General features: G+C 35.8%; 1 protein-coding gene across 1 annotated transcript in view; it reads left to right on the top strand.

The window, feature by feature from the left end:
* LOC150082021 (uncharacterized) overlaps positions 1 to 17037 on the top strand; it is a 320259-nt gene that overhangs the window by 242527 nt on the left and 60695 nt on the right. Inside the window, exon 12 of the mRNA XM_090380398.1 lies at positions 5394 to 5593. Within this exon, the coding sequence (XP_090236524.1) occupies positions 5394 to 5593 (200 nt within the window). The remainder of the gene's footprint in view (positions 1 to 5393; positions 5594 to 17037) is intronic.

Genomic DNA, 17037 nt, shown 5'->3' with positions numbered 1-17037 from the left:
GAGCGTGTACAGAGAAGGGCAACAAGATTGGTGAGGGGAATGAAGGGATCCTCTTACCAAGAGAGGCTTAAGTTCTGCAAATTGCAGTAGCTGGAGACTAGGAACCTGCGCGGTGATCTGATTGAGGTATATAAGGCCTTGAATGTGTTGAGCATGCTGAATTCTGATGGGATCCTTCCACTTGTTCAGATTACGAACCTAAGGGGGCATAAATTCAAATTAAGAAAAGACAGATGTAGAATAGATGTGCGGAAATTTGCCTTTAGCCAGCGGTTGGTTAATTGCTGGAACAAACTTCAATCTGTCGTTGTGGAAGTTGATAGGTTGAATAAATTTAAGGAGGAACTGGACAGGCATTTGGAGGGAATGGTGTGTTTTTTTTTTTTTTTGGCTGATTCTGCATAAGCTCATACACTTGCTTTCTTGCATCACGTGCCACTGCTACTACTACTACTACTTAAAACTCACAGAACAAACTTTTCTTCTTCTTCCTCATTTATTCATTCAACATCCGTTTTCTGGAACAACCTTCCTGCATACATATTTCCTGAAAATTACAATCTACAGAAGTTCAAGTCTAATGTGAACAAATATCTTTTTTATCTTCTCAACCTCCAACCCATGTGCAGTTCTAAGTACTATAGTTTATAATATGTCTCGTGCCTGGGGTTTTTAATAAAAAAATGAATCTAGTTGCAAGATTGGTCACAAAGTGCAGTGAATAAAAACATCAATCATATCAGTGATTATATTGAAAAGTAGTGAACACATGTGTCCTCATTCCTCATTTTCTCAAATAGTTACCTTGCTATAATTAAAACCTTGCCAGTTATCTTTGTTAATTTTAAATTTAACACAATTTTACTGTAAATATATTTAGTGGCAGTAAAAATCGACATATATGAATTAACTCTGCTCAGATTATAATTGTGCATGTATGCATGCCCTCCTTTTCAACACTTCAATTTTGAAATTGAAGTGAAAATGTCACCGTGTAATAGTGCAACCTTGATATAATGTGAGTGTCATGCAGGCAACTTTAATACCCACATTATAAGCAAAATGTTTTATAGCTGAAAATAAAAGTTTCCCCATTTTTTTAACATGAATACGCAATGACCAAGAGGTGACCTATTAAGCAAGCTTTGTTTTATATGCAAATTTCATTTTCCATGCGTATTTTTATTATTTTTATTATTTTTTTTAAACGTTTAGTTTTACTATTTTGCCATCAGTGAATGAAATGTGTTAAATGTTTTAAATGGCAAGTGCACTGTTACTATAGTTTTTTTTTTTTGCCTGAAATATTTACAGTCCTGAAATATTTCCTTCAATATTCCTGAAATATCTACAGATTTCAGGAATATTGAAGTTTCTAAAGATTGTAGAATGTAGAATCCACAGCAGTGGATTCTACATTGATAACATTTTATAACAGATCAGTGATGATTTGCTGGACTATACAGAAATAGTACAAATAAAATTGTGGATGATGCAGAAATCATATAAACCATGACAAAAACAGTCGGGTTTAATTATGAAGAAGATAATGAATCAAATCCAGAGCCAAAATTTTCTGATGCAGTTGCCAAAAAATTATCTAGATACAGCTTTACATTATATTGAACAAACAATTCAGTGGTCCAAAAAGTGGAAAAAAAAAAAAAAAAAAAAATCTTAAGATATTTACTTTGATATTATGCTTTAACTGACTTTTTTCAATTAATCAACCACCTGTCCTGATTACTTCAGATACACAAATTTCCACTGTACTTTAATAGCAACTTTTCAGCTTATCTGCCTAATTTGTCCATGTATTACTGGAGTAGCATACCCTGATTACAAACATTACCTACCCTGCCCACCTTTGTCATCAAGAAACATAGACGTTAAAATTGATATAATTTCCTTGATATAATTAATAAATATTGAAAACAGTAATGGTGCAACACTTACCTTCAGGGACTCCACTAATAACATTAGTCCAGGAAGATCAGTGGCCATTAGCACTTTCTCTTGCCACTCAACCATCCCTTTATTCATAGCAGTAATGCTTAATGCCACTCTGTTCCAATTTATGTGGCAGTCACCTATGTGAAGTCCAAATTATTTTTGCAACTACTTCCTTTGTGATCGCCACATAGTGGCCAATCAGATTGGTAAGAAAAAATCTTCTCTTAACAAATCCATTCTCTGATCGCCATTTAATAGCATTACTGTCGAAATGATCCTGCATTAGTTCTTTAACCATCGGCTATTTTCATTGGTGCAACACACATCTTACAGGTCTGTAATTGCTCACCTTGCCCTTTGATTCCCCTCCCACAAACAGAAGAGACACATCTCCAGTCTGTGGGGACATACCCACAGAATGGATTCCAAATTATTAGTGCATCTTTGTATTCATCCTGAATACATGGATGCACTCAAAAGTTTAAAGGTTTGCCTACCTCCTTTGCTGCTGCTCTTAATATAATTGAATGGATTCCACAGCCCCAGTTTCCTTATTTAAAGTGTAAATGTAGATACAAATTATATTTATTTAATCTGTCAGCTATCTGTAGAGGATCATCAATAGTTATGCCATTCATATCTGTTGGACCAACATGGTTCAACCCTTTCCCTCTAGTGTTAACATAAGCAAAGAATTATTTGTACCTTTTCTTCACATTTTTAGCCAAAGATTTCTTATAATATCTTAGCATGTTTAACAACCTTAACAACTTAATTGCAGACTAGTTTATACTTATTGTAGGTTTCTGTGTCCATGTTAATTTCTAATCATCCCATGCTATTTCTTCTTTGCTACTAGTCTTATCAGTTCAGCTAATATCCATTAAGGTTGAATAATACCTCTTAGTTAGTAAAAAAAAAAAAAAAAAAGGGCTTAGTAGTTTCTATGATTACTTCCCTAAACACTTCCCATTTAGCAACACATGTTGGTTTATCTGCCCATTAAAAGGTTTCTTATAACTGTCTAAGATCATTGTAATCAAAATTATTGTAATCATTGTAAACAGCAAAATCCCTTCCCTTTACTCTTGACAGTAGTTTTATCTTTAAATAAAGTCCACCTCAACATTATGCCCTTTGCCACTTAGTGGCTCCTTTACCCGAAGATTCTTAAAGCATGAAGAGTCATGCTTATAATCAAATAAACAGTATCTCTTTCCCTTGTTACCTTGTTCTAACATGCTGATATAGTCTGCCATTCAGCAATCTGGCCAGCCCACATATTTCAGTCAATTTGTGAAAGTTAAAATCTTCCATTGTAAAACATTCTGATTTACTTTATTTGGCTATACAGTTATTCATTATATGAATTTAATGCTAACAGGCAAGGTAAACACTAGTACTTTCCCCCTCATCACCTAACTAGTGTTTACTGTGTAATTTCTGTCACAGAGACCCCCCTTTTTAGTATGCCCACCCAACTGGTAACAGACTTTTAGCATTAATGCCAAATTTGTCAAGGCCTGCCCTAACTCATTTTTCAGACCACCTGAATAATTTGTTTATGTTATTCTAATATACAAGAAGCATGCATTAATTATTATTATTAACCATTTTGCCTACACGTATCATCAGTAATTTTGAATATCCTTTTTTAAATCTTTAGCACTGTTAATGAATATCAGAATCAAAAAAAAAAAAAAAAAGAATCCAGCACTGAACTCTAAATGCCCACTTGACATAATCTCTATAGAAAGAACAGTGTCAGCACCAACAAGAAATAAATATATGAAAATTGTTGTTATATATATTATAATTTAAAATTTGTAAAAATAATAAGAGGAGTTTACCTCAATATAGACGTAGAACACTTCCGTACGATACTCTCCAGAAATTAAAACGAAAAATATTCAAATATTCTCCAGAAATATTCAAAAATCGTTTTGAATATTTTCGTTAGATTCTTTTTAATATTTTTAATTGCGTTAAATTGGTTTTTAATTATTTTTTACTCTAATGTAAGTTTTTCGATTTTTTTTTTCGTTTTAATTTCTGGAGAGTATCATACGGAAGTGTTCTACATACTATATTGAGGTAAACTCCTCTTATTATTTTTACAAATATTAATATCAATGTAGAATGTATTGAGCATTACAGCTCTGATTCATACTATCTAATTATAATTTAAAGAAAACAGTTTAATTGCAGCATTATTATCTCTCATTTCAATATGAGACACTGTCAGCCATTTTTTTCTCTTCAAATTCTTCGTCTTTTCTTCAGAATTTTCCTAATACAGTAGACTTTCAGAATAACGGCACCTTCGGGGATTCAAGATGCCATTATTTCGATTTTTCCTTTACATAGACAGTTTTATTTTTAATATATTTAATGCAGAAATAATGAGGCTAAATAAGAAAAGAGAGATTAAGAATGTAATTTTATTAACTGCACATAAAAAACATAAACATGTTGACGATCCAATGTCATATTCTGCCATTAATACGCTCCTGCTTACACCCTATTCTATTTTATTTCTTTATTATATGAAGTTTAGTCTGCACGGGTAGCACAGTGGTATTGTCACTGTCCCTCCCCACACTGGGTGGAAAAGGCTCCCGGGTTTGAATCCCATCAATGATGCAAGGGACTTTTATGGGCTTTTTTTTGCAAGGCTTCTTTTATGGGCTTTTTTTTGCAAGGCTTCTTCTCTGGGGTTATTCATCCAGCAAAGCAGGCAAATTGACAGAGAATGCACGCCATTTACAGACACGATACACATGGGTATGTGAATTAACTTTCTGGATCACCCTAATGTAATAGTTTGGATTATATCAAGTTTGTCACTAAGCTTTAATGTTGTTCTTCTTTTCTTCTCTCTATGAGGTTTATTAACTTTAGGAGTCATAGTGAGGGATTTTTAATTTAAAATAAATGTAAAACAGCAGTATAATCTGTGATATCAGGAAAAAATTCACTTTCAAAATGGTGAATGTAAGCAAATACAGTAATCACGTGTCACTTGCCGTTTTCTTTTTTTGGCACTGCAAGATCTCAGTGTGCCGTTAGCTCAAATGTTCCGTTATTTGGGGTGCTGTTATTTTCTACTGTATGTTATACTTCTATATGCTGATGATGATGAATTAAAGCTGTGGACTATTAGAATCCCAAAGGTATTAACTATTTTGAACAGTTCAATTAAAAACAGCTTGTTTTAAATTTTAAAATAGTCCTTTAAATAAAAAAATTGTGTTTGTTGTACTGTATTTAATTAATTTTCATTTTAATTATCTTGTTGAGTTGTGATATTCAAAATATGATACAGGTCAATTTTTTTTTTTTTTTTTTTAAATTTCAGATGGAGAATGTAATGGTAGAATTACAATATTTTGGTGTGATAATAAAAATCCAGTGATAAATTCTGAAAATTTTTTTTATAGATATCATTTCTTGGAACTTATCCAAGACCTTTCATTACAAAGTAAATGGAATGTCAGTATTTTTGAGAAAACTAAGCACTTGTCTAATATTATGTGCAGTTTACATGACACACCAGAAACCAGCAGTGATCATTCAGATAAAGCATGCGAGTTGAAACATTTTGATGAAAAATACAAAATTATTTCTTCCCAAGAAACAGGTATGTGTACAGATTTATCTGTTATCTGTGTATAAATACATACATATTGATTACCTTATATTTTGATGATATCCTCATATTTACTTTTTTGTGTCACTAATTTTCCAAATTTTATTATAGTTTTCTGTGAATTTCTGAAATATGGAGTTTTCTAAGACATATCTAATGCTAACGTGATTATAAAGTATTTTATAAAGCATTTGTCCATACAAGTATCCTTGTGCACTTTGTTTTTTTGCAATTTTGGAAAACTTGTTTAAATATAATTCACCTTCTTTGAAGTTTAGTATGAAAGTGTGAAATTTAAATCATTTATATTACAATTGTGTAACTGGGAAAAATCTGCAAAAAGAACAAACCCCTAAAACAAACTTGCTAATTCATTCCAAAAATATACATATTATCTTTTACACATAGTACACTTGTGGGTGGAAGCGAGAAAGTGGGGAAAATTCAATGTGCCTTTACTCTTTTCTCAAGAGTTGAAATGTGAGGTTGCCAGAATCAAAAATGAACTGGGGCCTGAAAGAGCCATAGATGATCACCCATCAGTTCAGTACATGAAAGGATGCAATGGAAACAATGTACAACAGGCTGGTGTTGGTGCAACATTCTTCAGTAATTATAAGGGCTGTATCAGGGAAGTAAATAATAAGAAAATGCAAAGCTTCAACTGTATATATAGTAATGTTATGAGCATTGTTAATGTAATAGATGATCTTGGGCCTACAGATGCTGATATAATAGTGTTAACTTAGACCTAGTGTCACCCTGGTGAGTTTAATTTTGCGACAAAAATGTATGGGCAGGAAAGAGAGAGGAAATTATGCTTCTGATAAAAAGCTGCTTGAATGTGGTAAAATTTTACACTGATGCAGAATATTTGCAGGGGAGTATAGATTGGGGGTGTGCATTGTGCTACAGATTGCATAATATCAATGTGTATGATATGATCTGCTGGATGAGTCCAATCTGTGCCATGAGGGGATAGGCCATATTCTGTACAAAATTAAAACATGGTTTAAAAAAATGCAATATGAAAGGAAGGGCTTGGATAGGAAAGATCTCATGGATTAGAAATTGAATTTAATACTGTTGGGAGGATGATAGAGGTGGCATCTCCTATTGGGAAAAGATCACAGAAAGGATGGAGTGAACTCCATGTGTGCTATTTGACAGCTTCACACAGCCTATTTAATAGACTCTGCTGTGCAGGTATAAGTAGTGTAATACTGCCTATTGTATGCAGTGTTATGTGTAGAAGATACATGCCTCAATCTCTCTCTCTCTCTCTCTCTCTTTGTTTAGCATCTCTACACAAACAGTATGTCATGTTTGGTTTGTGCACTTAGTGATTGCACGAGTTCCTTGTAAGGTTTTTAGATTACCAGGTCCTTTATTTTAAAAAAATTAATTTGATAAAATGTAACACACTGTTTTATCCAGAGATGACCCTTAGCTGAAATTATTCTGGTGTGGGCCCTTTGTTAACAATTTGGCAACACACCTCTACTTGTATGATTGGTCTCTTAGCAATTGGCCAGTAAAAGTCACCTGGAAATAAATTGGTTGGTTCCCATCCTTTGAGGAGGGGAGTCATCTTCTGTACAAACTTAAATTGTGGTTTTTAGACCTCTTGCCATAACCCCGCAGTTGTAGCAAGAGTGCCTAGTAAAGGAAAGGAGCAGGGCAGGCATATATACAAAAAATAAACAAATAAAATAAAAGAATAGAAATTAATTTAAAAAATTAAATATAAAAATTAAAATATAAAACCTAAAAATTGCATAAGTTGCAATATGAAAGGAAGAACTTGAATAGGAGAGATATTTCAAGGGGTATAAATTGCATTTAATGCTGTTAGGAATACAGTGTTAAGGAGATACTAGGGGAGGAGGCATTTCCTATCAGGAAATGCCTCCTCCCCTAGTAACAACACTCTTCACACATGTTTTTTGACAATGTCACATGGACTGTTTAATAGTCACTGCTGTGCATGCAGGTATATTAAGTGTAATGTTGCTTACTGCATGCCAAATGTTGAGTATGCCATCTGGATTTCTGGGTAAAGTTCATCTATACCATTGGGCCATGCCACATTCAGGAAAGGCTGCAACCAAACTAGGTGGCCAAAGCTTAGAGGGCATATGTTCCCTTCTCATGCTGTTGTTATTATTATTTTATTTTTTTTTTGAGTGGGGAAAATAGGTTAGTTCTAGTAAGGTACAGTGGGGGTGGGCAAAATAATGGAAACACCTGATATGAAATTAGTAGTTTATGTAATGGCTGTATAATGTATATATAATTATGCAGTAATGATTTTTTATTTTTTTTGTTTCTTGTAAGAGTACTGTGAAGTAAAGATGTTAAAAACTGGTTTTTTATTTAGATGTAATATAGCTAGTATGAACGAGAGCTATAATGCTCAATACGTTCTACGTTGATATCAATATTTGTAAAATAATAAGAGAAGTTTACCTCAATATAGTACATAGAGCACTTCTGTATGATACTTTCCTTCATTTTAATTTCTGGAGAGTATCATATGGAAGTGTTCTACGTACTATATTGAGGTAAACTTCTCTTATTATTTTACAAATATTAGATGTAATATAAAAAGGTATGTGAAGAAAATGAGCAACCTCTCCAAATTCCAAAGAGATCAAATTGTTGATGCCTGTTTAGTTGGGGGCATCACTAAAACTGCTGATTTGTATAATGTATCCACATTCACCAAGTATAGAAAAGTAAAATCTGGTAGGATAAATTGTGGTATAAAATCAAAGCTTACTGGAAAGAATTATAGCCCAAAAACATGAAACTACTGCCCCCAAAATAATTGCAGAATCCAGTTTCTAGCAAAAAAAGTTCTGCAAGAACTTCATAAAGCTAAAATTTATGGTAACTGCTATTGCGAAGCACTCGTTACTGATCTAAAAAGAGAAAGTAATGATGTAAGAAGCATAAAAACTGGACACTCGATGATTATAAACATGTCATATTTTCAGACTAATCACTATTCACAATTTTCCAACATCAGGGAACATTTTACATTTGGCGAGTGTCAAAGGAGGTGCATCATCCTGTTTTGTGCCAACCATCAAACATGGAGGATGTCAACATTGGTTTTGGACAGCAATTTCTTGGCATTCTTTAGGTCCTGTCATCACTCTGGATGGGCAAATTACTGCCACTGATTACCTTGATATTCTGAATGACTAGGTCCATCCCATGGTGCAAACGTTGTTTTCCCCAAATAATGCCATGATAATGCCCTAATACACAGCCAGATATGAACAATCTTGGTTTGAGGAGCATGAAACTGAGGCTAAGCATCTCTAATTACCTGCCCAATTATCAGACTTAAGGATTATTGAGCCACTTTGGGCATATTTGCAGAGGAGAATGAAAAGCAGATTTCCTACACCTTCATTCAAGGAACTTGAAACATTCCTCTATTAAGAATGGTCCAATATATTCCACATCAATTACAAGCTGTTTAAAAAGCAAAGGATGGCCCAACACAATATTAGTGTATATCTGCAACTCTTATCAGTGGTGTATCTATTATTTTGTCCATCCCCTATAATTTGGGTTTACTTATTTATTATTTTTTTAAATCCATGTGATTTGTGTATAGGACTGGAGAATAAGCTGACTCAGTTGCTTCCTTGGAAGGTTAGTGTAGGGTAGCATTTCCCAGAGTGTGGTCTACGATCCAGTACCAGTATATGAAGAGGGAAAAAATAATAAAAAATATACATATACAAATAATCATATGATCCCATTATAGTCATGCAACATTCATGAATATGGCAAGTCATAATGTATTGTGGAACAATTTTCTTGTCTTTGGTTTTCTTCAGAAACAAATGCAGACTGAAAGTCAAACCTGATTGAAAGATAAAATTGCCTTCTGTTACTCCTACATAAATTTGCTATGTGATATTAAATGACTTCATCATTCAAATTGGTTCTCTTAGCTGTAAAGGCAACATATAATAAATTACTTTAAAAGATTAAATAAAGTGTTAAAAAAATGTTAAGGCAATTCCAAAGTCCTATACCCTAAGAAGGGTGTGGGACTTCAGTCAAGGTTAATTGATGATTTTGCTCAGGTTAGTGCAGAATACAGCAGGGTAGCAAGAGATGCATCTGTAGGCATATAGTCTGAGTGCACATACTGTGAGCAAAAACTGCCAGTTATTCTAGCAGGAAACCCAGAAAGGTAACCACTAAGAGGGGAAACAGATAGCAATGACACAGAGCATAATGTATGGCAGCTATGCCACATGAGGGAGAGAGCAAGTTCTAGCTGAAGTAGTGCTACTTAGTTGGAGGATTAGTAATAGGGGGAAAGTGTTAATCGCGACTTAACAGAAAAAAAAAAATTGGAGCATTCGGAGTGGAGTGGCAATAATAGATTGGCAACAACCTGTGAATAGGATGGCTCTGTTAATACAAGGTGAGATACTAGTTTGAATATTCTTGTTGTTTTGTGCTTGTTGAATACAGAATTGGCAAATATTTCAAATGCATTGAATGTTTCTTTTGTTTCAATACGTTCTTCCTTTGAGTCAGCAGAAAATGTGCCCCATTGAGTTGTTAGTTGTTGCCTGTATACTGGGCAGGAGTATAGAACATTAAACACCAAGTCTCACGTTCCCCATGATGAAAGGTTTGTGTGTCAGTGATGCTTAGTTCGGCCAATTTTGCTTTCGAAGGAGCCATGGCCTCTCAATGGGAATGTGATATTAGTACCAGGTTGAAACTGCTTCCTGATTTTGGGATTTACATAGATTTTTTATTTTTTTATTTTTTATATAATATCGGTGTTTAGATACACCATAGACACTCTTAAAAAAACTACAAAGTAGTTGTTGTGGGCATTATTTGCTCTTTCTCATATTGTGCTCTGCCTTCACGACGAGTTGCCATGATACTGCACTACCTCAAATAAGTAATGCTTCACTAATAGAGAAGACTATTGTTACTTATTCTCAGTGAGTACCACCACCCACACATGTTTCAAGGCTATTGGCCTATCATCAGTGGGTGGGCAGGTACCCTAGTATTGCAGACATGACGACCCAGTTGTGAAGTTAATCGCACAATATGACATCTCTCATATTGTGCAATTAACTTCACAACTGGGTCGTCATGTCTGCAATACTAGGGTACCTACCCACCCACTGATGAGGTTGTGCAGTATCATGGCAACGCGTCGTGAAGGCTTGGTTTTATTGGCGCATTAGCTACTAAGGCTATAATGCGGTCGTGAAGGCAGAGCACAATATGAGAAAGAGCAAATGATGCCCACAACAACTACTTTGTAGTTTTTTTAAGAGTGTCTATGGTGTATCTAAACACCGATATTATATAGATACTAAACTCTTAAAGTATTATGCCATGTGCATTTAATTATTTAAATATTATCTTATACACCTTTTGGCATCTCTCATATTGTGCGATATAGCTTGGACTGATTAATAACTGTTTTACAATTGTTGCGAGCGTTGGTGTAGGCAGAAAATGACACTGAATAGCCCTAGCACATTTATTGGAAAACCAACGTTTAGATAAAGGAGTAATTCGAGATTTTAAAGTGGAATGTGTGATAAAGGATTCCATTCCTGCAAGAATAATTTCAATGACATGATCTGAGCAAATGTTGACATCAGAAGTTTTGAAACAGTAATCCGACCAAGGAAAAGAAAAAAAAGAAATCTCGCAGGTCATCCCATTTTGCATTCTTGTATTGCCAAACAATACGAGGTTGGGAATAGCCATGAGATAAAGGCTCCCTTGGAGAAGAGACAATCACCAAGTTGTGATCTGAGGTGCCTAAAGACCTCTCACTTCGACCATGTACTTAGAAGGGTTGTTTGTGAGAAAAAGATCAAGCATGTTGGCTGTATAGTTGGGATTGTCCAGTATTCTTGTAGGTAAATGAACAATCTGTGCAAGGTCATTAGTAATTGCAAAAGCCTCAGCATCTCGACCAGCTGGATCAGTGTGACTAGAAAACGGAAGCCAGCTGGAGTTGTGAACATTAAAATCACCAAGGAAAATTACCTCACTCTTAGGAAAGTTGAACTGGAGAAAATCAAGTTGCAAAGAGAGGAAGTCAAAGAGCTCAAAAAGTCAAAGAGGAAGTCAAAGAGCTCAAAAAGTCAAAGAGGAAGTCAAAGATTAGTGGAGTTGGGAGAACGATAGAGACAACAGATGAATTTGGCACAATGAGGTAGAGAGATTTTAAGCCAGAGAAGATCGAAAAGAGAAGATTCCCAATTACCAAGTCTCTGACAGGGAATATCGGATTGGCCATATGCACAAGAACCACCTTTGAGGCAAAAGGAATCATACAGCGAATAATATGGGCAGTTGAGATGAGCAGTAGTTGAATTAATCTAAAACTGAGATTCTGTCAAAAAAAGCACATGGGGTTTGGCAGACTGCAAGTGGAAATGGACATCGTTTAGATTAGAATTGAGACCACGTATATTTGTGAAATGAAGTAGGAAGTGTTTGGTAGGTTTAGATCTTTTCGCAGATAAGCTTACTTTATTAGTTTGACAATTCATGGTATATTCAATAGTAAGAAAAGTGGGTGGGGGTACATGCTGTATGAAGTAATAAAATTTTTGGATATGGCATACACATGGTAAGAATATACCCAGATCCTTGATATAACGTGGCCCCGACGATGCCCATCCCCCGCATATACACTACTCGGACTCCCTCCAGTCACTATCTGGCAGAGTAGAGGTAGCAAGATTATACACTAGCTGATCCGGAAGCCTCCTAGAGAGTTATCAATAGGTTCGGTCTGGTGTACTATCTAGCGGCTGGCCTTCGAACACAGTTTTAGAGCTGTAGCCTCGAAATGTAAGGAAAGTTGGATCTCGCCACGATGTTCATCATAACCTCAAAAGTCATCAATGATACTGCATGATGGAAGAGATGGGGAAGGGTTGACTGGAACTTAGCTCTGGAGACTAAACGTGGTATTGCACTGGTTGATGAGAGTCATCTATCACTTAGTACTGTCTGGTAACACAGAGGGGCGGCATTCCTCCAAGTGGTGTGGGCTCCACACCTCGACCCCTGCTTACGTTGGTTCACACCATGGTGGGTGGTCACCCACCATGTGCTTGTGCATGCAGATTATACCCAGGATTACTAACGTTCCCACCATTGTGAATGTGCAGGCAGAGGATTTGGGTGTCACAGACCGTCCGGACTTTGCCGAAATTGGGTCCACTTGGCTTGAGTGTCACACAAATATCAGTTCCATCAGCATTTTAGACTCCTAGGTAGCAAGTACAGCTTGTCTGGCATATCTGAGAGAATGTCTGTGCATCCTCAAAGATTACATTTGGAATAAATGTTTTGTATGGGCATTTACTCTGAGTGTTCCAGCAGATTTGCCAAATATCTATAAGTGCATTCATTACTCTCTTTTTCCTTTTTTGACATCGGTTGACAAATTCTGCTCAGTGTTAACAATCTGAGCATGTCTTAGTCTACAGAGATGGAAATGAAGTCCAGGATATAATTGACCATAAGGTCCAAAGAAAGCTTACTGGCCCATACTTGAAGCACTCTCATGGAGACAGTGCAACAGACACATCTGATATGTAGCATCTGGCTTTGTATCGATCCTAATTTGTCCTTGTTCATTTGCCTGAATGGTTCTATGTATCTGATACTGGCTGCATTTGTGACAGTGGGGATGAGAACAGTTGAAAAGAAGCAATAGCACTTTACTTGTATGCCCCAATTTTAACTTTATCTACTAAATCAGATGAACGTTAGTTTATGATCTAAAGTTAACCAACTCCTAAGTGCTTTAGAGCTCTAACATTAGGCTTTGAGTGATCAAAGCCATCTTAAGTAGTTTTAATCTAACAGCAGTTTATGTGCAAAAGTGCACTAGTAGAAACCTCACATTCCAGTTTTAATTGTTTTATAATTGAATAGGTTACAGACATGGCATGTTAATGATTTAGCATTAGTAGAGGCATATGATGCAAGAAAGCAAGCTTATGCAGCATCAGCCAAAAAAAAAACACAAAAAAAAAACCCTTCCCCTTCACCCCTCCGTTTGTTCGAAATACCTGTCCAGCTGAGCCTTAAATTTATTTAGGCTATCAACTTCCACAACAAGGGATGGAAGTCTGTTCCACCATCCAACTACCCGCTGGCTAAAGGCAAATTTCCGCACATCTATCCTACATCTCTCTTTCCTCAATTTGAATTTATGCCCTCTCAGGTGATTATTCTGAGCAAGAGAAAGAATCTCATCAGCATTGAGCATGCTCAAACCATTCAAGGCTTTATACACCTCTATAAGATCACCTTGCCGGTACCTAGTTTCCAGACTGTAATTTGCAAAACTTACGCCTTTCTTCATAAGAGCAACCCTTTGTTCCATTCACTAATCTTGTTGCCCTTCTCTGTACTCGTTCCAGCAGCTCTACATCCTTCTTGAAATGAGGCCTCCAGACCTGTATACAGTACTCATAGGTGTGACCTGACCATTGCCTTATACAAGGGAATAATCACCTCCTTATCCCTGCTAGAAAAATTCCTGTATATCATTGATAAGACACCATGAGCTACTCTTGCAGCCCGTCTGCACTGCTCAGAGAACTTCATATCTGCCTGCACAATTACCCCCAGGTCCTTTTCATTCTCTACCACTGTCTGTGTAGTACCACAGAGTTGATACGTTACTCTGGGGTTACTGCTTTCCATATGTAGTATTTTACATTTGTCAATGTTAAACTTCATTTGCCACTTCTCGGCCCATCTGCTCAACTTTTCTAGATCCTGTTGCAGCAGCGTACTGTCATTAGTGTCCTTAACAACCCTGCTAACTTTCGTATTGTCTGCAAACTTGGACATTAATCTTTATATACCTTCATCAATATCATTTATAAATACAGAAAACAACAATGGACCCAACACTGAACCCTGAGGGACTCTACTAATAACATTAGTCTACTAAGGGCAGTGTCCATTGAATTACCACTCTCTGTCTTCTCCCACTCAACCATCCCTTTATCCATAGCAGCAATTTGCCTCCAGTGCCACACTGCTCCAATTTATTCAGCAGTCTTCAATGTGCAACAGTATCAAAAGCCTTTCTAAGATCCAAATATATGATATCAAAATTATTCCCTGCATCCAGTTCCTTTGTGACCACATCATAGTATCCAATCAAATTGGTCAGGCAAGACTTCCCCTTAACAAAACCATGCTGTGTCCAAGCTATAACTGAAGTCTTGTCTAGATGATCCTGCAGGGCTTCTTTAACCAGTGCCTCCATTAATTTTCCATGAACAGAAGTTAAACTAACAGGTCTATAATTACTTGTGTCGGCCTTTGATCCTCCTTTGTGAATTGGGGTCACATTTGCACATCTCCAGTCTATGGGTACCTCCCCTGAGTCCAAGGAAGCTCTCATAATTATGGCTAAGGGTTCGTTTACTTCCTTTGCTGTCTCCTTTAATATAATTGGATAGATTCCATCCACGCCAGGTGCCTTTCTTGTGTTTATCTTCAACAATTTCTCCTCCACTTTACTTTCAGTTATTACAAGATTATCTAGCTTACTGCCAGAGTTGAATACACCTCTGGCATTCCCCTTGCTGAATAACTCCTCATGTGTGAATGTCGATGCAAAATATTCATTTAGTTTGTTAGCTACCTGAGCAGGATCATCAACAGTTGAACCATCGATATCAAGTGGACCAATCTGATTCATCTCCTTCCTTCTAAAGTTTACATAAGTAAAGAACTCTTTGCTGTTTTTCTTTGCATCCCTTGCCAAAGATTTCTCCTAATCTGCCTTCGTCTACCTATCCTCCTTTGTAACTTGGTTACAGATCAACTTATATCTGCCATAGGCTTCTGTGTCACGTGTTAATTTATATGTATCCCATGCATTTTTCTTCTCTGCCATATGTCTCATTAGTTCATCTGACATCCATTTAGGCCTAAACCTTGAACAATATTTCTTAGTTGGTATGTAAAGCCTAGTAGCTTCCAATATACAGGTGGTAGATGACTTTCATCAACCGGTGAAATACCACCACTTTGCGTATTGGAGGCTTGAAGTGGTGAAACCCATGTTTAGTCTCTAGAGTAAAGTTTCCGGCATCCTTCTCCTCCCATACTTCTCCTTCAACTCATGCACGGTACTAAGTACTATAGGTTTTTGATACCTTTCGTGTTTGGGGTTTTCATAAAAAAAAAATAATAATAAAAAAATAAGTTCTTTGAATGCTTCCCATTTTGAATTTGCTGTTGGTAACATCATCAGTTGGTCCCACTGTATAGAATTTAAATACTGTCTCAGACCATCGTAGTCGCCTTTACGAAAGCAAAAACCCTTCCCTTTACCCCTGATGGTAGTTACTTCTTTGAGTAAATCCCATTTCAGCACACTGTGATCACTGCCACATAGTGGTTCCTCTATCTGCAGATTTAATAAATTTAACAGGAAAATCATTATTCAGATAAATTGTTAAAGTTAAATTGTTAAAAGCTTTATTACTACAAATTTTAGCTAGCCTAATGCCCTGTACAAATATAATATTTTTTTGAATCTAAACTGGAATGTTTGAACTCCATTGTATTAAATAAGTGCCAGTTTTAAATTGAAGTAATTAATTTTATCATGTAGTTCTATTGTATTAAGTTGATTATTTATTTATTATTTTTTTTTTATTGAAGAAGGTTATTTTCTTTCTTAATTCCCTTACATCTTGGCATTTCATTATTTCTTTATTACTTTCATTTATTTAACTTACAGAGCTTAAATGTAATAAATCACGTAGAATCCTGGGGCTACAATGCATTTGATGTTTTTCAAAAATCTGCCTGTACTATATAACTTCTATTCTGATATTATTATTATTATTAGCAGCCATATGGTGCAAGGAAGCCTGAGGCTTATGCTGCACAAAAAAAAAAAAAAAAAAAAATTTCCCAAGTTACATTACCCTGAGAGAGAGAGAGAGAGAGAGAGAGAGAGAGAGAGAGAGAGAGAGAGAGAGAGAGAGTCAAAAGTAGAAGGGAATCACCAAGAAAGATTAGATTGATGATATCTGCAACAAATATTTTGATCATCAAAACACTATATCTTCTGTCTGTCATTCCCTGCAGACAGAATGACTTGTTTTTATCCACTGTTTATTAATGTTGTATTTACCCTTCCAATTTTACTACATATTAATACTACTACTTTTAATTTATTTTACCTTATACAATTTTGTATTTGTATATGTAATTTATATTCATGTATGTAATAATATGGTTAGGCGCCTCCATAGCCAGGTGGGAAGGAGCAGTGCGTAGCACACGCTTCTTGATTAGACTGGGGTTCGAGCCCATCACCACCAAATACGGAGTATGCAGAAAGGTCAAGGGAATGA

This window comes from Mastigoproctus giganteus, chromosome 8 (genome assembly GCF_048544385.1).
Source record: "Mastigoproctus giganteus isolate SK-2022 chromosome 8, ASM4854438v1, whole genome shotgun sequence".
Lineage (NCBI taxonomy): Eukaryota > Metazoa > Arthropoda > Arachnida > Uropygi > Thelyphonidae > Mastigoproctus > Mastigoproctus giganteus.
This window is presented reverse-complemented; position numbering and strand designations above follow the sequence as displayed.